Raw genomic sequence first — 24,354 nt, 5'->3', positions numbered from 1 at the left:
GCAGGCCATCAATAACCATGCTTCCGACAGAAGAAATAGAACAAATGCCAGTCAAACACACACAGAAACGAATATGGCAGCACTGAGTTCTTCAAGAGCACTTACACCAGTATATTTAATGGGGCACTCAGCACCTGCTATAAAGTTCAAGTAAACCAATTCCATACAAATCAGTCCATGTAATGTCGCTTAAATGTGTTTATACTTGCTCGTCGTTTGAAAAAGGAAGGAAACTGTTAATCCGCGTCTAATCCCCGCTACACTGGCGACGCATAACGGAGTTTATGAAGCGTGACTGCGTAAAATGCCATTTAGACCCCCTATGTATGGCATTGAAATGTGCGTAATGGTTTTCAGTGAAAGGTAATGCGGCGTTGCTGAACCCTTTGCGGACACACGAAACCAAATCCACTGATTCACAAACATGTTTGCAATTAAAAAGCCTTTAAGGGCTTGATATGTAGCGCAATAATCGTTAGTGCTGTGTAGGCCATTGAGAGGGGTCATTGCCGTAAATAGTTCAGCACCGGCTATGGACCCAAAGGTTGCTAGAAACACCAGATGGAACGTATTCATTAGTGCTGTAGGGAGCGATGGTTATAATGATTGAGTGAATGGCAAGCTGTTGATGCGGATGTTGCCTCAGCCCCTGGGTTAACCCCAGGAGCGCCTATGGACCAACATTGAACATATTCAATATTAAATTAAATTGCGCCAACAATATATTTCATATCGTATACATTATCACAATCCAAAATAACCAAATTACATTCTAATACAATTATTATCATTGCCTAAAAAATGATGGTAATTAAAATGAGGCCTGTTGAAGTTATGTCCTTATTGGCTCCCAAGTGGCGCAGTGGTCTAAGACACTGCATCTCAGTGCTGGTTCGATTCCAGGCTGTATCACAACCGGCAGTCATTGGGCGGCGCAGCGTCGTCCAGGATTGGCCGGTGTAGGCCGTCATTGTTAACACGGCCATTTGTTCTTAACTGACTTGCCTGGTTAAATAAAAATAACGATCTAATACTACTGTTATTAGTCTATTATTATCACTATCAACGGCTAATTATTGAATTAACATATTTGGGATATTGGATTCAAGAAAAAACAGGGTTTACAGAACCCGAGGAGTGTCACGGAAACAGCAGATATGATTTATTTAACAAACAGACGTTTCTGATAAAGTGGGTAGCTACATGTCAAGAAGAGGGAGAAACGATAAAAAGTGCTTACCCAGTGGCGACAGCCTTATGTAAACACGACCAACTGTGAGGAACGACAGAAGAATTCAAACGACATTCAAATCAAATCTATTCTGAGTGAAGAAATTACAGCACCATTAATCAAACTATGAGAGACTATGAGTGAAATAAAAACGGCAACTCAAGTTAACGTCCAATCGAAAGGGTTATACAAAACATATCCTTCTACATTATGGGATTTTATACTTTATTGCATTTTGTGGGACTAATTATGTAGACTATATTTGAGTTAAAAACCATTAACATGAGAAGAGAAATTTGAACAAGGTAGGTTAACGACCTGACCAGACAAACTTCCCTGAGCCCTATGGTTATAACCTATGATAAGACCCAATCAGTTCACTCTATTGGGAGAAAACTGTTATCCCTATACATAGTGCAAGGGACATAAAAGCATAAAGAAGGTCAAAGGCCCTAGGTACTGTCAGTGCAGAGGTCACCTTATCCTGCTGGATTATAAGGCACATTACATCTGTGGAAAATGGAAAACACGAAACCTCAGCCAGTCTACCCTGGGTACCCCTGTAGGTATGACTTTGTTAACCTGAACTCAGTTACTCGTTCTGGATTGATTATCTCAAAAGGTTTTACCAGCAACTTGCACTCAGGACTAGGCTCTAATACTGTCACTAATGTCAGTTTACAGATTGTACCAGAGATTGACAATGAATCAACAGAGCTGAATGCAAGACAGGGTAAAGTGTTTGTCAAAATAGGGAATAGAAATAGGAAAGACACTCCTAGTTAAAAGATCAGTAGAAACAAAGACAATTTAATTAGTTATACTTGTCACAACCTTACAACAGCAACCAGTCTTTCTCACATTCTAACACAAACACACTCTCTTTCCAGTCATTCAATGGGTATATGTATGTCTTTGAGGGGGGACCTCCTCTGGGTAACACCATTACAGCACTCCCTCCAAGGTTATGATGTCACACGTGGCTCCTTCCACTGGGCGTGTCCTTGACAGGTGAGCGTGGTCTGCTGCAATGGTTTGATTGATAGAAGGTGTGGCCTATCGAGTGGGAGCTTGCCCTGGAGTGGAATGAGGAGGAGGAGCTACTGTCAGTGGAGGGAGCGGTCTCTACAACAGCGTTTCCCAAACTCGGTCCTGAGGCCTCTCCTGGGACACGTTTTGGTTTTTGCCATAGCACTACACAGCCGATTTAAAAAAAATCAAAGCTTGATGAGGAGTTGGTATTTTGAATCAGCTAGAGCAAAAAACAAAACATGCCCCCAGGGGGGTTCAGGACTGAGGTGGGGAAACCCTGGTCTAGAAGAAGATGGGGAGTGTCCTTCATGGGGACTGTGTGTTTTGGGGACAAAGTGTCTCTTGTGACCAGAGGCTCTTTTATGTCGGTGTTTCTTGTCTCTATGGCTGTCTCTGTCATTGTCTCAGTCCCTTCTGTCTTTGTAGCTGTCTTGGCCTGTGTTGCTATCTTAGTCTTAAAGATGGACACAAAAGAGACAAAGTTCTCGGTCTCTCTCTATGATTGTCTTTGTCCCTGAGTCCCCTGTGGTCTTTGTATTCCCAATTGTCTCTGGGTGGTGTCCTGCCCCCTACTATTTGATGTCTGTACTCCTGAGTGGCCAGCAGGGCAGCGCTGTGGAATGGTGTTGAGCAGGAAACGCTTGTTAGTGCTGCACAGCGGACACTTCATCCTGAAAGACAGTTGAACCAAAATTAACACTGCAAAGCCAGCAAGGCCTTCGATATGAGCCAGTAACTTTGACACCGGTCTGTACGGGTCAGTCATACCTTGCCGAGAGTCAAAGACATTCTGCATTGAAAGCCAAACACCCATAACAGATCCTTAACCAGATCCTTTGCTAATACATCCCACTCACCAGCCTGCTGAACCCATGGTTTCTGCTTGCACCCAGCCCGATTGGTTTCCTTCAACAGCTCATCCAATGCACGTCTACATGGAACATGGGGAGAGAGAGAACACCTGACCACTGTGACTGACCCAAACTTAAGGAAAGCGTTGACTATGTACAGACTCAGTGAGCATAGCCTTGCTATTGAGAAAGGCCGCCGTAGGCAGACATGGCTCTCAAGAGAAGACAGGCTATGTGGTCACTGCCCACAAAAGGAGGTGGAAACTGAGCTGCACTTCCTAACCTCCTTCCAAATGTATGACCATATTAGACACATATTTCCCTCAGACCCATAAATAATTTGAAAACAAGTCTAATGTCGATAAACTCCCATATCTATTGGGCAACCAGTGAAGAACAAACACAATTGCAAATACAACCTATATTTATGTTGAATTATTTCCCTTTTGTACTTTAACTATTTGCACATCATTACAACACTGTATATAGACATAATGACATTTAAATGTCTTTATTCTTTTGGAACTTTTATAAGTGTAATTTTTACTGTTCATTTTTTATTGTTTATTTCACTAAGTATTTATTTATTTCACTTGCTTTGGCAATGTAAACATATGTTTCCCATGCCAATAAAGCCCTTAAATGTACATTTAATTGAGAGAGAGCAAGAGGGAGACATTGACATATAACATGGGGCTAAAGGGGGAGAGTAGAGAAAGGGGATAATAAAAAGTGAGAGGAACAACAGCAGAATGGAAAGCAGAGGGAGATGCATCACAACCTCAGTCTAAGAGGGCAAGCAACAGTAACTTAGAGGTACCTCATGTGTCCTGGGTTGACCTGCTGAGTCAGTAGTATCTTGTCTCAGTGGGAGAAACTGTTAAAGCTGCCCTTTGACCACAGACAAGTGCGCGCAGGATCTCTCACGCACGCACATTATTTTACTATCAATGGTGCACACACACATCAATCTCTATTCTCACACTCCATCCTCCCCCAAACATTGAATTTCCAGCAGCTGCGACCCAAAAATAACTCCCTACTTGTTTGGTGTTACATTACCTTGCTGAATCTCTCAACAACAATTCAGTCGCTAAGTGAGATAGTTAGCTAGTAATGCTACAATTGATTGAATAACATCACAACATAACTAGCTAATCATTTACAAGCATAACATGAATAGCAATCGACCTAGCTGCTGGAAAACAATTAACTACAATTTAAATAGCATAATAAATCCCCTTGACATAGCTAGCTAGATTGCCTTTTAAAACACCGATAAAATTCACATCAAGCAAGAAAAAATCATACTGACAGTAGGATAGATTATAATACAGTTATCCAACTCGCCACCATCTGCCATGGTGTAGTGATCACTGTAAAAACATTGTTTTAAAGGCAAATCAATAGTGCCAATGCTAGCTAATGATTATTTATGAACATTTCTGTTTACTTCTCCTCCACGGGGGCCTTCGAGCGAGCACCTCACACACCTACGCTCCGTAGTAGTACCTTACGTAAAATCAGATTTCATTACGTAAAATAGCAGAAAGAATGACATAAAACCACACACATTATTTTGACATATATTATAACAGTAAATATGTAGTCTAAAATAAAAAAATATATGGCTAAATTTATTTTCAGTAGTTAGTTTCGATCAGGCATGAAATTAAGCCTCTAATTTCATTTTTAGATTGACATTGCGAGACCCCGCCTCCATCTCCTTGACTGACTGCTGGAACAGAGCAGTGGGCGGGTGCTTCACCGCAAACGGCACGGGGGCGTTTTATGTGCGGCTGCTGCGGTTCGTCTGCTTGCGGTGAATGTGTGATCGAGGTCCGGTAATTGTCCCCTCTCCGGGCCAGAGTTCTCTGCACCAAGGAGAAGCCGGAATAGGTAATATAATGCATGTATTCTGTTCACACATTTTCACTGTCACGATATCTATATAGCTTTATTGAAGTCGCTATTGTCTGTCCATGAGCCATCTACCTCCGCGCTATTCCACAGACGGAGAAGGAAGGGAGGGGGGAATCTGACAATCAGACAGACACTCCGGCTGGTTCGCTCACCAGCCCAAATGATAAGAATTGTGTTGCTGTCGTCTAAACCATTATATGATGCCTTTGAGATAGGGCAGTGGATGAAATGGGTATAGTGCAATTTGAATAGATAGCCTTTGCGATATGCTTTTTTCTCCCGTTCATAAGTCATTATTTTAGTCTGCCTTTTACAATTGCTATTCTACACATTGAAACGAATCATGGAGTGAAAATTGCACATTGAAGTTGTATTGCTTTTTGCAAAGAATTACAAGAGGATTAGGCTCTTGGAAGTCATGGTAGTGGTATTTTGCCCAGGGATTGTCGTTTTATTCGCCTACTACCTTATTAATGAACGTGATCAACTATACCAGAGGACAAGAAGACATCGCGTTTCCCCCTTGTCTGACATGCAAGATTGTTGTAGCCTAAATGTTATAGCCAAGGCCTATCCATTTATTTGGGTAGGCAACTGGAGAGACGTCATCTTCTTTGTGCATTTCATTTGTGCATTAGTCGCTGAGTCGCTGTAGGCAGTGACAGCTGCAACGCCTTGTCTGCTACTGGTATCAATAGAGAGAGCATGGGAAAGCAAGCCTTTGGAATAACAATACAATTACACGGTGGCCATAAGGCGCCGTGTAATACAGCAAAGACAATGACGCACACACACGCACACACACACACGCACACAATTTGAGTGCTGTTCTGGGAAAATAATATAAGATCCTGTGCTGCCTAGAAGATATAAAATATTTCTCAGTCTTACGTAATGCCGCACAGTATTTAATGGCATTTGCTGCTGCAATCCAATGATGTTGAAAGTAAGATCATATTTAAGTGCTCTTGTAACTGCTGTAAAGTGCTGGCAGAAGGATGCACACAGAGGGCGAGAGAGAGACAGGCAGAGAGAAAGAGGGAAAGAGAGAGAGACAGAGAGACAGAGAGAGAAACATGCAGAAAGAGAGAGAGGAAGAGAGAGGGAAAGAGAAAGAGAGACAGAGAGAGAGACAGGCAGAGAGAGAGAGAGATGGGGGGAACGAGAGAAATCTAACTTAGAGACTGCATTAGTCTTGCATTTCAAACTCATTCACAGTAGTGGTTGAAAGACACTGCACTTACCCACAAAACCATACCCCAAGAGCATCCACTGTGTGTGTACATGTGCGTGCGAGCGTGTGTGTTTGCGTGATAAAATTATGTCAGATCTTTGTTATGGGAACAGAGGAGCCTTGTGTCCACATGAATAATGCATCTCCAGCTGCAGGATAGACACAGAGGCAGGCACGCACACACACACACACACACATACGCACGCACGCCCGCCCGCACACATACACACACACACACACACACACACACACACACACACACACACACACACACACACACACACAGAGGAGCAGGTAGTGGTACAGAGGCACGTAGTCATGGAAACAACAGCCATGAAGACAGGCAGAAACGGCAGTGGCATAGTCAGAAGGGCCAGAAGCGTTCAGAACATTGAGAATATAGCCAGCAGCAGATAGAAGTGTACATAAATAGAAAGAGAGAGAACTCTCCTATATCTATCCATCTCTATCTATCCATCTCTATCTACACAGCTCTGAATGTCAAGCTCTACTGACCATGCTCTGTAGCCATGGAGACAGGGGCAGACCCTCAAACAGACAGGAGGCTGCATCTCAACAGTCTAAAGGGGCTTCCTCTCCGTTCTGAAATACACAGGAAAGGGTGAAAACAATGTGATGGATGCCTATTGAGCATTTGCTATGATCTCTCCGTTTCTTTCCGATCCATGCAGATGGAGGAAAGGAGATAAATATAGAGGCTGGTAGTCAGGTGCTACTAGCTTGGATCTGCTTTCTGCTAAAATCCACCTCCTTGTGTCCATGTGTGTTTATGAGCTCAGGGACATGGCTAGAGTACTGTAGTATGGGAAGTGAGTCTAAATGGCTTTGGACGTGAGACACAATGAAAATGACGGCTCAGCCTTGGGGAGTTGGAGGAGTGGATGGCAGTGTTTCAGAGCTGCATTGAGTTTTCCATTAGCTCTGGTTCTCTCATGCTGCAGAACCTGACACACACACACACACACACACACACACACACACACACACACACACACACACACACACACACACACACACACATATGCCTGCAGGAACAAGGCAAAGTTCACTCCCCAAGTGTCACTCTCAGTGATCAGTTGGCAGTCTTCCACTTGTTTTTCTTGTTGCTTTCTATATATCACCCTTCACTCTATATCATCTTTCTCTCTATATCACCCTTCTCTCTATATCATCTTTCTCTCTATATCACCCTTCTCTCTATATATCACCTTCTCTCTCTATATCACCCTTCTCTCTCTATATCACCCTTCACTCTATATCATCTTTCTCTCTATATCACCCTTCTCTCTATATATCACCTTCTCTCTCTATATCACCTTCTCTATCTATATCACCTTCTCTCTCTATATCACCCTTCTCTCTCTATATCACCCTTCACTCTATATCATCTTTCTCTCTATATCACCCTTCTTTCTCTATATCACCTTCTCTCTATATATCACCCTTCGCTCTATATCACCTTTCTCTCTATATATCACTCTTTCTCTATCACCCTTTCTCTCTATATATCACCCGTTCTCTCTCTATATCACCCTTCGCTCTATATCACCCTTCACTCTATATCACCTTTCTCTCTATATATCACTCTTTCTCTATCACCCTTTCTCTATATATATCACCATTTCTCTTTCTATATCACCCTTTCTCTATATCACCTTTCTCTCTATATCACCCTTCTCTCTCTATATCACCATTCTCTCTATATATCACCCTTCTCTCTATTCTACCCTTCTCTCTATATATCACCCCTCTCTCTATTCTACCCTCTCTCTATATCACCCTCTCTCTATTCTACACTCTCTATTCTACACTCTCTCTATATCACACCTCTCTCTATTCTACCCTCTCTCTATATCACCCTCTCTATATATCACCCTTCTCTCTATATCACCCCTCTCTCTATTCTACCCTCTCTCTATATCACCCTCTCTCTATTCTACCCTCTCTCTATATCACCCTCTCTATTCTACCCGCTCTCTGTTCTACCCTCTCTCTATTTTACCCTCTCTCTATATCAACCTTCTCTCTCTCGCTTTCAGTCTTTGTCTCTCTTTTTTCATTGTATCTCTCTACTCTTTTGTTTTCCCATTCTATCCTCTATCTAATCTACCCTTGCTCTCTGTCATTATTTTCCCTTCTCTCTCTCCATCTATCTCTTCTCTCTCCTATTTTCTTTCTCCCCTCTCACTCTTTCATTCTTGCTCTCTTGTTATCTCTTTCTCCTGCCCTCTCTCATTCACTCTCCCTCTATCCCTCTCTCTCTCCTTCCTCTTAGCCATACCCATGTCCTCTCTGATTCAATCCCAGATAATTCCCTTTCTGTGGGATTGGACGATTGCAGCAGGCGAAAGCGAAAGTGAGATTACACTGACCGATTAGTGAACAGGATCGGCGCTACATCATCTGTACACACACACACACACACACACACACACACACACACACACACACACACACACACACACACACACACACACACACACACACACACACACATACATTCATATAAACACGCACACACACATTGTCACACATACACTCATACAAAGCAAATATCCACCATGTGATACAGTACTATAATGTGCATGAGTACACTCACATGCACACACACTCAGAGAGACACACACAAACACTTTGTTTAATTTCCCATCTGTTTAACCCCTGCTCTTTGACCTCTGACCTACAGGGTGATGTCTGATTGGCCACTGGGGGGTGGCTGTCCTCTCGGTCACCAGCTCACCCTCTGAGGCTTATGGGATAGGACGCCCCCCTCCCCACCCGCCCGTAACCTCCCGACCTGTAACCCCAGTGACGACTGTGCCAAATACTGTGCCTGGCGATTGGAGCTCCGGTCCTGACATGGGCAGCCCCGGCTGGGAGGTGGGTGAAGTGAACCTAGCATTTAAAGGCACATAACATATGTTTTGTTTTGCAGTTTTTACCTTCATATCTGTGTGTGTGTGTATTGTCTCCAATCCACTATCTACCTGGTATTTCACACACATTACATGGTAATTGCATCATAACAACCTATTAATTACTTTCTCTGGGATTCATTAAATCAAACTGTTCTATTCAACTTCCATGGTCATCCAACATCTCCTTTCCCCTATCCATCCAGGTGGGTCCGGCAGGGCCGGTGGAGCCCGTGCTGGAGGCCTTGTGTCCAGAGTGTGGTCAGATCCACCGGGCCTGGGAGAACCACCTCTATAACTACCGCCTGGAGGTGGACGATGACCTGGTGTGTCACATCTGTCTGCAGCCCCTGGTCCAGCCCCTGGACACACCCTGCGGACACACCTTCTGTGCCCGCTGCCTCCGCAGCTTCCTCCAGGAGCGGGACTTCTGCCCGCTGGACCGGGAGCGGCTACATCTGCAGGTGTGTAGGCGGAGCAGCATCCTGGTGCACAAGCTGCTTGACAAGCTGTCTGTGTCCTGTCCCCTGGCCCCGGCCTGCAGCCTCAGCATGCCCCGCTGTGACCTGGAGGCTCACCTGAAACACAGGTAGAGTGGAGTCACGCACACACACACTTACACACCTCAAACACAGGTAGAGTGGAGTCACACACACACACACACTTACACACCTGAAACACAGGTAGAGTGGAGTCATGCACACACACACACTTACACACCTGAAACACTTGTAGAGTGGAGTCACACACACACACACACACTTACACACCTGAAACACAGGTAGAGTAGAGTCACACACACACACACACTTACACACCTGAAACACAGGTAGAGTGGAGTCACGCACACACACACTTACACACCTGAAACACTTGTAGAGTGGAGTCATGCACACACACACTTACACACCACAAACACAGGTAGAGTGGAGTCACGCACACACACACACTTACACACCTGAAACACTTGTAGAGTGGAGTCACACACACACACACACACTTACACACCTGAAACACAGGTAGAGTAGAGTCACACACACACACACACACACTTACACACCTGAAACACAGGTAGAGTGGAGTCACGCACACACACACTTACACACCTGAAACACTTGTAGAGTGGAGTCATGCACACACACACTTACACACCTGAAACACTTGTAGAGTGGAGTCATGCACACACACACTTACACACCTCAACCACAGGTAGAGTGGAGTCATGCACACACACACTTGCACACCTCAAACACAGGTAGAGTGGAGTCACGCACACACACACTTACACACCTGAAACACAGGTAGAGTGGAGTCACGCACACACACACTTACACACCTGAAACACAGGTAGAGTGGAGTCACGCACACACACACTTACACACCTGAAACACAGTAGAGTGGAGTCATGCACACACACACTTACACACCACAAACACAGGTAGAGTGGAGTCACGCACACACACACTTACACACCTGAAACACAGGTAGAGTAGAGTCACACACACACACACACTTACACACCTGAAACACAGGTAGAGTGGAGTCACGCACACACACACACTTACACACCTGAAACACAGGTAGAGTAGAGTCACACACACACACACACACACTTACACACCTGAAACACAGGTAGAGTGGAGTCACGCACACACACACACTTACACACCTGAAACACAGGTAGAGTAGAGTCACACACACACACACACTTACACACCTGAAACACAGGTAGAGTGGAGTCACACACACACACTTACACACCTGAAACACAGTAGAGTGGAGTCATGCACACACACACACTTACACACCTGAAACACAGGAAGAGTGGAGTCACGCACACACACACTTACACACCTGAAACACAGGTAGAGTGGAGTCATGCACACACACACTTACACACCTCAAACACAGGTAGAGTGGAGTCACGCACACACACACTTACACACCTGAAACACAGTAGAGTGGAGTCACGCACACACACACACTTACACACCTGAAACACAGGTAGAGTGGAGTCACGCACACACACACACTTACACACCTGAAACACAGGTAGAGTGGAGTCACGCACACACACACTTACACACCTGAAACACAGGTAGAGTGGAGTCATGCACACACACACACCTCAAATACAGGTAGAGTGGAGGGTAAGGTTTATGACCCCGCCATAAATACCTTTCTCCCCTCTCTCTCTTGACTACTGAAGGACTCTTGATTAGCCTTTGTTAAACATAGAGAGTCTGGGAACATCAAACAAGTGCTGGAAAGGAACCATATTTCGGTAATAGAACCAGTTGAAAATATGCGTTGGTACTTAATGAATATGATGACAGTTCGGTTGTCATCTGAGACATTATGACTGATGACAGGACGACATAAACTGTATCTGGGAAAGTCTACACACTCTAGTTATCAGATTCACATGGAATTGTTGTGCAATTTAAATGTATAAATATGACACTATATGTGAAAAGATTTAATTTAATTTTAGCTTCCAAATGAGAGATTTGGGTTTTCATAAAGTTAGAGCTCTGCTCAATCAGTGGCCCGCCCCTGTGAAGAAACATGGGTTATAAACTATGAAACACACCCTTCTCTCCCTCCACTATATAAGCTCTTGACGAAAATGTAACCTTCTGTTCCGCGGACGATAGGACAATGGTCCATACATTGAAAAGGACTAACATGTCAACTACAGAACTAAGCCAACCTCAGCGTGAGCTTTGGTTGTGAATGGTATGAACTTTGAACTCTTATTCACTAAAGAAGTGAGACATCCTAGCCGTCGAGTTAGCAACAGCAGCTGTAAACGTGGGCTTGGAAAGGACGGATGACCTATCCCGTCTACCACACAACGACGATACTACAATGTATCCAATTTACCACCAGTGACATTCTTCCAAGGCCAGGGAGATCTCTGTTGGCCAACACGGTCAGCATCTACGACTAACCAACCGAAAGCGCAGCTCAGAGTAAATATTTATTGCATTTTCCTTTTCCAAATGGGCGGTAATTTAGAATGCATAGGATATTGTATTTACGATAGCATAGCTTCTCCCTTTGTTCTTCAGTCTTCCCGCTCTTTCACTCAAACCCAGCCCCCTTTTTTTGAGTAACCAGCTGTCATATCTGTTCTGTCCGCTAGGGACGTTTTCCTTTATGACATCATTTGTAATCAAGGTATGATTCATTCTGTGTAGATGTAATTCTGTGTGATTAGATAGGTATTTAGTAAATAAATAATTAAACCCAATTTTGTATCGCTGATTCAACTTGTTAGCCAGGGTTCATGAAGATAACCAAGAGTTTACAACTTTCAGATGAGACTGAAATAAGGTGACGATTAATATTGACTGCTATTGATGTAAAATATTACTAGGTCTTTAAGAGTTTATTCGGAATAAATACTCTTTCGTGGTGCCCTGACTTTCTAGTTAATTACATTTACATGATTAGCTCAATCAGGTAATATTAAGAGAAAGGATTTATAGAATAGCATGTCATATCACTTAATCCGGCTTAGCCAAAGACACAACAAAATATAGTTCCAAACCTCTCTGCCAATAACAGCTAGTTTTCAGTTTCCCCCTCCCCACTCAGACCACTCCCAGACAGTCCTAGCAAGATATTGCTCTTTGCTAAGAAGCTATTTTGGTTTATTTTTGACCATCTTAATTCAAAACAATCATAGTAAGGTACTTAATGGTTACCCATAAATTATTTGATATTGAGAGAAAAACGGCTGCATTGGACCTTTAAGGTTAGGGCTGACTATGATCAACTGATCCTAGACCTGTTTCTTACAAGCAGCTCCCCACTGGGAGACCACACAGGGATTATTAGGTCCCTTGTCATGTGACTGGGGATTACCAACCAGTGACTTGGTCATGTGTTGTGTTGTCTGGCCGAGGCTCCATGTCCTCTGACTTTCACCATGCTGGGAAACTTCAACTCCAGAGACCTGTTCAACCACTTTTTCTGTGACACTGCCAAGGGCAACCCCGACCTATGGTGAGTCCGGTGGTAGGGTAATACATCTGGCTGTTCTAGCACCTCTCTAATCGGGTGATCAACCCACAAATCCTCACACACACATAACTTAGTGTGTGTGGTGGCGGGGAACTCAGCAGGCTTGTGGTAGCTGTGAGATGTGTTGATGTGTGTGTAGCTACTATATCCGCGGTGAGGGAGGTCTGCTGTGTAACGTACTAAAAGTTGTTTCGATGTCGGTTGAAACAGAGTAGAATTTGGCCTCTAACATGTTATAAATTGATGCTGAACCTTGTAGTGTTTGAATCAGCAATTAGAAGAAATGTTGCATTACTGTGTAGAGATGTATCTTACCTATCTAGAGTTTAATGCCTGGGTGCTAGCCTTTCGTCTTCAGCCAACTCGTTTGTTGTTGTCCTGACTCCTGCTGTGACACGACAACAACAAAAGGATTTGGTTAAAGCTGGAACATAGTGGTTACTAGGCTACACTGAACTGTGTGAGGTTCTGGACTGATTCTGGACTAGACCAGAGGAATGCCAACTAAAAACGGATAACTTTTATTTAGCTGAATTCCACATTCTGTAGGTATCCTTAAGGAAATGTCTCAGAGGATATTTACCTTAACGAGCTATGGCTAATGAACTGTTGTTAACACTTAACAGGCTTTCCCTGAGTCAGCTGTCTGGGCACGGGACACCCCTCTCTGCCCTGTCCAGTCCAGCCCTTGGCCCGGTCCACTTAAGCTAAATTCAACTTATTTTTAAGTGCATCCTTTCTTGCTTCCTTCCTCCCTCAAAGTCATCACTGATCTGCCAAGGTTGGATTGGTGAAACCAATGAGTGCCAACAATGTCAATCAGTAATTACCTCAATGAATGAATGAAGGGAGTAAGGGAGGATGACTTTCATAGTGTTTGTACAAAACCAAAGGCTAGATGTTCACTACACCTTCTCCTCAGCTGATGGACAAGCATATGCAAAATTGCTTCAGGGGGGGGGGGGGCAATCATGTTTTGGCAGGTGAGATCTGTCTCATTCTAAGTTGTCCCTAATGAGGTCTCTCTGAGGTGTCTGTTTTGGGACTGGGCATTCTTTGCTCTGGTCTTAATAGCATCTATAGATTAAGGCCCAGATCCATGTGGTTAGTGCCCTCTGCCCCAGCCCTAAAACAGTAATGGAGCTAATTATGGGATTAGATCATGAGAGACAGAATTGGGTGTCTGTCAGCTTGGACATTTAACATTGTTTGTGGTCCCACAGCTGCCTTAAAGTCAGTGGTTAGACACTGCCGTTCCCATTAGATTAGAACAGAAACATGCCAGGGCAGTTGGAGCATCCTTCTGAGTGACTGGTCGGAAACATCCCAGGGACCTCTGCTACCAGGGGTTGAGAAACACAGCTCTATTTCAATTCAGTAGGTTTCCTGACATTTTCTGTTCTACCTGTTTATGAGCTGAACTCAATGGTGGCAGGTTGTGTATATTTTCATGCATGCAGCATGTGTGTGTGAAATGTAAGCCAGCTCAGGATATGTGCAGCCAGTTGTAATGTTCCCTCTCATTTTTTTCAGCATTGAGCAAATTTCAGGTCTGCTGAGCTCAAACTTTTTGAAAATTTTGAAAATTCAGGCCCACGTTTACTGTACCCGCTTTAAGTTAGTTTTAACAGTGGTAAAGTAGGCTACTGTGGCTATTTGATCATAATGTAGGTCTACCAGAGTGGCCTGCCATCAAAAACAATGGAGAAAATGTATCCCATAACATTTTAACATGGAAAAAGCTGTTCTATCAAATAAAATAAAATCAATCTTTATTTGTCACATGCGCCGAATACAACAAGTGTAGACCTTACCGTGAAATGCTTACTTACAAGCCCTTAACCAACAGTGCAGTTCAAGAAGAGTTAAGAAAATATTTACCAAATAAACTAAAGTAAAAAATAACAAAAAGTAACACAATAAATAAAAAGAATGAGGCTATATACAGGGGGTACCGAGTCAGTGTGCAGGGGTACAGGTTAGTTGAGGTAATTTGTACATGTAGGTAGGGGTGAAGTGACTATGCATAGATAATAAACAGCAAGTAGCAGCAGTGTACAAAACAAATGGAGGCCATGTGATTAATTGTTCACCAGTCTTATGGCTTGGGGGTAGAAGCTGTTAAGGAGACTTTTGGTCCTAGACTTGGTGTTCCGGTACCGCTTACCTTGTGGTAGCAGGCAACAGAGTCTATGACTTGGGTGACTGGAGTCTCTGACAATTTTATGGGCTTTCCTCTGACATCGCCTATTATATAGGTCCTAGATTGCAGGAAGCTTGGCCCCAGTGATGTACTGGGCCGTACGCACTACCCTCTGTAGCGTCTTACGGTCAGATGCCGAGAAGTTGCCATACCAGGTGGTGATGCAACCGGTCAGGATGCTCTCAATGGTGCAGCTGTATAACTTTTTAAACATTTTTTTTTTTTTAATAGCCCGTTTTCGCCCCAATTTCGTGGTATCCAATTGTTTAGTAGCTACTATCTTGTCTCATCGCTACAACTCCCGTACGGGCTGTTGAAAGTCATGCGTCCTCCGATACACAACCAAACCAAGCCGCACTGCTTCTTAACACAACGCGCATCCAACCCGGAAGCCAGCCGCACCAATGTGTTGGAGCACCGTGCACCTGGCAGCCTTGGCTAGCGCGCACTGCACCCAGCCCGCCACAGGAGTCGCTGGTGCGCGATGAGACAAGGATATCCCTACCGGCCAATCCCTCCCTAACCCGGACGAAGCTAGGCCAATTGTGTGTCGCCCCACGGACCTCCCGGTCGTGGCCGGTTACGACAGAGCCTGGGCGCGAACCCAGAGTCTCTGGTGGCACAGCTGGCGCTGCAATACAGCGCCCTTAACCACTGAGGCCCAGCTGTTTAACTTTTTGAGGATCTGGGGACCCATGCCAAATCTTTTCAGTCTCCTGAGGGGGAAAAGGATTTGGCTTGCCCTCTTCACGACTGTCTTGGTGTGTTTGGACCTTTTTGGGGCGGCAGGTAGCCTAGTGGCTAGAGCGGTGGTCTAGTAACCGAAAGGTTGCTAGATCGAAACCCCGAGCTGTCCTTCTGCCCCTGAACAAGGCAGTTAACCCACTGTTCCTAGGCAGTCATTGTAAAATAATTATTAAATGATAGTTTGTTGGGGATGTGGACAACAAGGAACTTGAAACTCTCAACCCGCTCCACTACAGCCCTGTTGATGTTAATGGGGGCCCGTTTGGCCCGCCTTTTCCTGTAGCTCCTTTGTCTTGCTCACATTGAGGGATAGATTTTTGTCCTGGCACCACACTACCAGTTCTCTGACCTCCTCCCTATAGGCTGTCTCATCGTTGTCGGTGATCAGGCCTACCACTGTTGTGTCATCAGCAAACTTAATGATGGTGCTGGAGTCGTGTTTGGCCACACAGTTGTGGGTGAACAGGGAGTACAGGAGGGGACTAAGTATACACGCCTGAGGGGCCCCAGTGTTGAGGATCAGCGTGGCAGATGTGTTGTTGCCTACCCTTACCACCTGGGGGCGGTCCGTCAGGAAGTCCAGGATCCAGTTCCAGAGGGAGGTATTTAATCCCAGGGTCCTTAGCTTAGTGATGAGCTTTGTGGGCAGTATGGTGTTGAACGCTGAGCTGTAGTCAATGAACAGCATTATCACATAGGTGTTCCTTTTGTCCAGGCGGGAAAGGGCAGTGTGGAGTGCGATTGAGATTGCATCAGCTGTGGATCTATTGGGGCGGTATGCGAATCGGAGTGGGTCTCGGGTGTCCGCGAGGATGCTGTTGATGTGAGCCATGACCAGCCTTTCAAAGCACTTCATGGCTACCGATGTGAGTGCTACATTTACATTTAAGTCATTTAGCAGACGCTCTTATCCAGAGCGACTTACAAATTGGTGCATTCACCTTATGACCTCCAGTGGAACAGTAGTGCATCTAAATCTGCTACAGGGCAGTAATCATTTAGGCAGGTTACCTTTGCTTCCTTGGGCACAGGGACTATGGTGGTCTGCTTGAAACATGTAGGTATTACAGATTCAGTCAAGGAGAGGTTGAAAATGTCAGTGAAGACACTTGCCAGTTGGTCCGTGCATGCTTTGAGTACAAGTCCTGGTAATCTATCTGGCCCCTTGGCTTTGTGAATGTTGACCTGTTTAAAGGTCTTGCTCACATCGGCTACCGAGAGCATTATCACATAGTCATCCAGAACAGCTGGTGTTCTCATGCGTACCTCAGTGTTGCTTGCCTCGAAGCGAGCATAAAAGGCATTTAGCTCGTCTGGTGGGCTCGCGTCACTGGGCAGCTCACATCTGGGTTTCCCTTTGTAGTCCGTAATAGTTTTCAAGTCCTGCCACATCCAACGAGCATCAGAGCCGGTGTAGTAGGATTAAATCTTAATCCTGTATTGATGCTTTGCTTGTTTGATGGTTCGTCTGAGGGTGTAACAGGATTTCTTATAGGGGTCCGGATTAGTCTCCCGCTCCTTGAAAGCCTTTAGCTCGATGCGGATGTTGCCTGTAATCCATGGCTTCTGGTTGGTATATATACGTACGGTCGATGTGGGGATGACGTCATCATGCACTTATTGATGTAGCCGATGACTGAGGTGGTATACTCCTCAATGCCATTGGATGAATACCAGAACAAATTCCAGTCTGTGCTAGCAAAACAGTCCTGTAGCGTAGCATCCGAGTCATCTGACCACTTCCGTATTGAGTTAGTCACTGGTCCTTCCTGCTTTAGTTTTTGCTTGTAAGCAGGAATCAGGAGGATAGAATTATGGTCAGATTTGACAAATGGAGGGTGAGGGAGAGCTTTGTATGCATCTCTGTGTGTGGAGTAAAGGTGGTCTAGAGTTTTTCCTCTGGTTGCACATGTGACATGCTGGTAAAAATGAGGTAAAACTGATCATTCAACCTACAGTAGCCGCCAATGTGTGGTGTTCAATGTAGGCCTACATTCCATGAGACTTTGGGGAAAAAACATGCAGAACTTGCCATTAACCTGTTTATCCACTTGTCCTTTAGACAAGGAGGTGACTGAAAATGTTGTTGTGTTGTTTGATGCAAGAAACCACTTTACAAAACAATGCAGCATTATTCCCATACCATTAATGCAGATAATCAGACAAATGATGCTACCCTCTGCCTATTGGCTACTTAGCTTATTCAAGCCTGTCTCAAAATACAACACTACTCCTTTAAGACAAAAAAAAAGCTATTTACCTGACTCGCTTTTCAAAGATGCACACGTTTTGTGCTATTGTAGGAAGCGATCACTCCCCTATTGCTGTCAACAAAGTATTTATACCTGGGCTAATAACTCACAAACTGGCAAAGGATATGAACATACATGTACAAATGTGCACATGCTCACTACATGTAGTTCTTGCTTTGATCTCAAAACAACCGTATCTACTCACGACCCGCTCATGTTGTAAAAACAGTCCAGTTCAAAGTGAATGGCACAGATCCATATATGGAAATGCTTTATTTGCATTTAGGTCTACTGCAGCTCTGATTGGTTATGGCACACCGGTATGTGTAGAGTACGGGCCTTGAATTGTGCCTGTCAATGCAATAGTATCCTACTCCTATGCGTTCTGCCTACAACAAAATCTCTTGCATAGATTGTTTTGCATACTAAGTCTTGCATAGTTTGTTTTGTTTTCGGTATGTTGCATTGATAGTGGCTAATATTGCGTTGATTCGATCACAATTCCCACAGTAAAGGGAAACATTGATAGTGTTAACTAATGGGGAAAACTCTAGAATGTTGAGTGAAGTTCAATCTCGTGCTTCTCACGTGCACATCTTAGAGGGAACATTGGCCAGTTGTGTAACCTCTGAAATCCCTCTCTCTCTGTGCCCAGGTGTCCGGGGACTCGGTCTCAGCAGACCAATTTACAGGGCCCACCATGTGATCACGGGGAGGAGGGAGCCATGGTGACCAGCCCACCCAGGTCCCCCCGCTCCCTCCAGACGGAGACAGACCTGCGGGAGGAGAGCTCACCTTCGCCCCCTGGTGGCACCGCCAGCAGCAGTGTTCCCATGTGGATTGATGAGCCTGGACTGGACAACCCTGCCTTTGAGGAAAGCACTGAGGAGGACAGTGAGTAAGAGCAATAACTGTGTGTGTGTGTGTGTGTGTGTGTGTGTGTGTGTGTGTGTGTGTGTGTGTGTGTGTGTGTGTATGCGTGTGCGTGAGTGTGTATTACTAACCTCTCTGTCTGTGTAGGTGTGGTAGGGTTGGAGTGTGTGGTGCCCAGGGTAAAGAGACCCCTCAGTAACCCCTGCATCCACCTCCTCCGTACCGCCAGCTCCACCTCCTCAGGGTGGGACTGCCCCGAGTCCCCGCCCCTCTCCGCAGAAGAAGGTATGACATCACTTCCTCCATCTGACTTGCTTTCCTTAACCTTCCTCTCTAAATGAATCTAAACATTCATAATTATAAGAGATTGATGTGCTTCCATGTCCATGTGTATCTCCCAGGTTGTGTGAAGCTGCCGTCCATTCCAGAGGGTGAGATCACCACCATCGAGGTCCACCGCTCCAACCCCTATGTAGAACTTGGCATCAGCATCGTCGGGGGCAACGAGACACCCCTTATCAACGTGGTGATCCAGGAAGTTTACCGTGACGGGGTCATTGCTCGAGATGGCAGGCTTCTGGCCGGAGACCAGATACTACAGGTGAGGGTCCTGCATGGCTGTAATCTTTCTTCTATCTCCACTCTTCCTCTTCCTAACCACTTTACCCCCCTTTCCTCATTCTCTATTATCCTCCTCTCTTAAAGGGATACTTCAGGATTTTGGCATTGAAGCCCTTTTATCTACTTTCCTGGAGTCAGGTGAACTCATGGATACCATTTTTAAGTTTCTGCGTGCAGTTTGAAGGAAGTTGCTAACTAGCGTTAGCACAATTGCTAACTGGTGTTAGCGCAATGACTGGAAGTCTATGGTAACTGCTAGCATGCTAGTAGATGCAATCAGAGATACATTTGAGGAGATGGGAAACTCCATTGGAATTGTATTAACGGCCATTGTGTACGTTGCCTTTGCGTCGACCATGGACCACGCAGTGCATTCTAGGAGATTCTGGGACAAGGAGAGCTCGAGTGAATGGGGGTCAATTAAGCACTAGCTCTAAAACTCAAATTTAGCATGAATTTAGTACACCATTACATATATTTTCTGAGATGTGAGATAGTTCACTTGTTCTCTGTAATATCGTATAGCTTTGCCATCGTGACTTTACATACTTCTGAGGAAAATAGGCAGGTTTCTCAATCCTGACTTTGAGAAGGGATTGCGTGACGATTAGCTTAGGAACCGCGTGGCGTAGCAAGACATCGTGAATGCAATTGGTCAACGGTATGCTAGGTGAGACGTTATACGTTCCTCCATTCATTGCCCATTGGGATTCCTATCTCCTCCTTTCTCTAATATATCTAATGCAGTGACTGGTAGTCTATGGTACCTATTAGGATGGTAGTAGATACCATAGACTTCCAGTCATTGCGCTAATGCTAGTTAGCATTGGCTCGCAAAATTACCTCTAACTTCCTTCTACTGGACACAGAGACATAAAAATGGTACCATGAGTTCATCTGACTCTGGGGAAGTAGATAAAGGGCCTCATTGCTAAAATCCCCAAATATCCCTTTCAGTGCTCTCTCTCCCCCTTCCTAGGTCAACAGTGTAGACATCAGCAACGTGCCCCATAACTTTGCCCGCTCCACGTTTGCACGCCCCTGTGCCATGCTACAGCTCACTGTCCTGAGAGAGCGCCGCTGTGCCTCTCGCCCGCCCCCTTTCACCACCCGTTCTGTGCCTCACGCCCCCTGCTCCACCCCAGAGAGCACCCCATCCAGCCCTGCCAGCCTGAGGATCACCCTGCACAAGCGGGACTCGTCAGAGCAGCTGGGCATCAAGCTGGTGCGCAGGACAGACGAGGTGGGGGTGTTTGTGTTAGACCTGCTAGACGGCGGCCTAGCGGCCAAGGACGGGAGGCTGTGTAGTAATGACCGCGTGCTGGCGGTCAATGAACAGGACCTACGCCACGGCACGCCTGAACAGGCTGCTCAGATCATACAGGTAAGGCTAGGGTTTAAACAGTGTTTCTGAAACGGTGAGTTGGGACAGTTTTTCTTGGCTTCGAGTTCTTAGGAAACTATGCAGTATTTTGTTTTTTATGCATTATTTCTTACATTGTTACCCCAGGAAATCTTAAGTCTTATTACATACAGCTGGGAAGAACTATTGAATATAAGAGCAACGTCAACTTACCAACATTACGACCAGTAATACGACTTTCCCGAAGCGGATCCCCTGTTCGTACCACCACCCAGGACAATGGATCTAATTCCAGTAGTCAACCCAAAACAACGGCGCCGCAGAAGGGGTAGACGAAGCGGCCACCTGGTCGGGCTCCGTAGACGTATACATCTCCCACCACTCCCGAGTATACTACTAGCCAATGTCCAGTCTCTTGTCAACAAGGTAGACCAAATTTGAGCAAGGGTTGCCTTCCAGAGAGACATCAGAGATTGTAACATTCTCTGTTTCACAGAAACATGGGTTCTCTCGGGATATGTTGTCAGTTCAGCCACCGGGCTTCTCCATGCATCGCGCCGACAGAGATAAACACCTCTTTGGGAAGAGGAAGGGCGGGGGTGTATGCTTCATGATTAACGACTCATGGTGTAATCATAACAACACACAGGAACTCAAGTCCTTCTGCTCACTGACCTGGAATTCCTTACAATAAAATGCCGGCCATTTTAACTACCAAGAGAATTCTTGTCAGTTATTGTCACAGCTGTGTACATTCCCCCTCAAGCAGACACCAAGATGGCCATCAAGGAACTTCATTGAACTATATGCAAACTGGAAACCATATATCCTTAGGCTGCATTTATTGTAGCTCGGGATTTTAACAAAGCAAACTTGAGAACAAAGCTACCTAAGTTCTACCAGCATATTGATTGCGCAACGTGCATGGGCAATGCCCTCGCCCACTGCTACTCTAACTTCCAAATGCATACAAATCCCTCCACCTCACTCCTTTCGGCAAATCCGACCACGGCGCCATCTGGCTCCTACTGTTTTATAGGCAGAAACTCAAACAGGACGTACCAGTGACGAGAACCATTCAACGCTGGTCCGACCAATTTGAAGCCACGCTTCAAGATTGTTTTGATCACGCGGACTGGAATATGTTCCAGTCAGTCTCAGAGAACAACATCGACCTATACGCTGACTCTGTGGGTGCGTTTATAAAGAAGTGCATTGGAGATGTTGTACCCAGTGTGACTTTTAAAACCTCCCCTAACCAGAAACCGTGGATGGATGGCTGCATTCGCACAAAACTGAAAGCGCAATCCACCGCATTTAACCATGGAAAGAGGTCTGAGAATATGAGGGAATATAAACAGTGTAGTTATTCCCTCTGCGTGGCAATCAAACAAGCGAAGTGCCAGCACAGGGACAAGGTGGAATTGCAATTCAACGGCTCAGACACAAGACATATGTGGCAGGGTCTACAGGAAATCACAGTGAGTAAAACATTTAAACGCGTTAACCCTCGCAGGGCTGCTAGCCGCGTCCTCAGGGCATGCGAAGACCAGCTGGCTGGTGTGTTTACGGACATATTCAGTCGCTCCCTATTCCAGTCTGTTGTCCCCACATGCTTCAAGATGGCTACCATTGTTCCTGTACCCAAGAAGGCAAAGATAACTGAACTAAATGACTACCGCCCCATAGCACTCACTGTTGTCATCATGAAGTGCTTTGAGAGACTAGTCAATGACCATATCACCTCCACCTTAACAGCCACCCTAAACCCACTTCAGTTTGCATACCGCCCCAACAGGTCCACAGAAGACGCTATCGCCATCACACTGCACACTGCTCTAGCCCATCTGGACAAAAGGAATACCTATGGAAGAATGCTGTTCATTGACTACTGCTCAGCATTCAACATAGTACCCTCCAAGCTCATCATCAAGCTGGAGGCCCTGGATCTCAACCCAGCCCTGTGCAATTGGGACCTGGACTTTCTGACGGGCCGCCCCCAGATGGTGAAGGTAGGAAACAACATCTCCACTTTGCTGACCCTCAACACTGGGGCCCCACAAGGGTGCGTGCTCAGCCCCCTCCTGTACTTCCTGTTCACCAACGACTGCGTGGCCATGCACACCTCCAACTCAATCATCAAGTTTGCAGATGACACAACAGTAGTGGGCTTGATTACCAACAACGACGAGACTACAGGGAGGAGGTGAGGGCACTCGGAGTGTGGTGTCAGGAAAACAACCTCTCACTCAACGTCAACAAAATAAAGGAGATGATCATGGACTTCAGGAAACAGCAGAGGGAGCACCCCCCTATCCACATCAAAGGGACAGCGGTGGAGAAGGTGGAAAGTTCATCAGTGTACACAACACAGACAAACACAGACAGTGTGGTGAAGAAGGAGCAACAACACCTCTCAGGAGGCTGTCACCCAAAACGCTTACAAACCTTTACAGATGCACAACCAAGAGCATCCAGTCGGGCTGTATCACAGCCTGGTACGGCAACTGCACCACCCTCACCTGCAAGGCTCTCCAGAGGGTGGTGCGGTCTGCAAAACGCATCACCGGGGGCAAACTACCTGCCCTCCATGACACCTACAGCACCTGAGGTCACAGGAAGGCCAAAAAGATCATCAAGGACATCAACCACCTGAACCACTGCCTTTTCACACTGCTACCATCCAGAAGACGAGGTCAGTACAGGTGCAGCAAAGCTGGGACAGAGAGACTGAAAAACAGCTTCTATCTCAAGGCCATCAGACTGCTAAACAGCAATCACTTACTCAGAGAGGTTTCTGCCTACACTGAGACTCTATCCCTGGCCACTTAAATAAATGGATCACTAGTCACTATACAATGCCACTCTAAATAATGCCACTTTAATAATGTTTACATACAGTATCTTACATTACTCAAATCACATGTATATACTGTATTTTATTCATAATGCTTACGTCTTACATTACTCATATTTTATACCATATATTGCACCTTGCCTACATCGCTCATCCATATACTTACATGTACATATTCTCATTCACCCCTTTAGATTTG

At 45.4% G+C, this 24,354-nt stretch overlaps 1 protein-coding gene and 1 long non-coding RNA gene across 2 annotated transcripts in view; one reads left to right on the top strand and one right to left on the bottom strand.

The window, feature by feature from the left end:
- Positions 1-2,846: 2,846 nt before the first annotated feature.
- On the bottom strand, positions 2,847-4,596 carry LOC115131085 (uncharacterized). Its single transcript, XR_003863882.2, has 3 exons — positions 3,935-4,596; positions 3,121-3,194; positions 2,847-2,934 (listed from the first exon to the last, which is right to left on the bottom strand). It is a non-coding gene; the product is annotated as an uncharacterized LOC115131085 (long non-coding RNA).
- A 271-nt stretch (positions 4,597-4,867) lies between these two features.
- The window catches only part of LOC115130127 (ligand of Numb protein X 2-like), a 24,093-nt gene continuing 4,606 nt past the window's right edge, over positions 4,868-24,354 (top strand). Inside the window, exons 1-7 of the mRNA XM_029660921.2 lie at positions 4,868-5,013; positions 8,979-9,172; positions 9,414-9,796; positions 19,097-19,335; positions 19,462-19,599; positions 19,716-19,915; positions 20,915-21,319. Coding sequence (XP_029516781.2) covers positions 9,152-9,172; positions 9,414-9,796; positions 19,097-19,335; positions 19,462-19,599; positions 19,716-19,915; positions 20,915-21,319 — 1,386 coding nt within the window. The 5' untranslated portion in view covers positions 4,868-5,013; positions 8,979-9,151. The remainder of the gene's footprint in view (positions 5,014-8,978; positions 9,173-9,413; positions 9,797-19,096; positions 19,336-19,461; positions 19,600-19,715; positions 19,916-20,914; positions 21,320-24,354) is intronic.

The sequence above is a fragment of the Oncorhynchus nerka genome, linkage group LG6 (assembly GCF_034236695.1).
Source record: "Oncorhynchus nerka isolate Pitt River linkage group LG6, Oner_Uvic_2.0, whole genome shotgun sequence".
Classification (NCBI taxonomy): Eukaryota; Metazoa; Chordata; class Actinopteri; order Salmoniformes; family Salmonidae; genus Oncorhynchus; species Oncorhynchus nerka.
The sequence above is the reverse complement of the archived record's forward strand: the minus strand, read 5'-3'. Positions and strand labels throughout refer to the sequence as shown.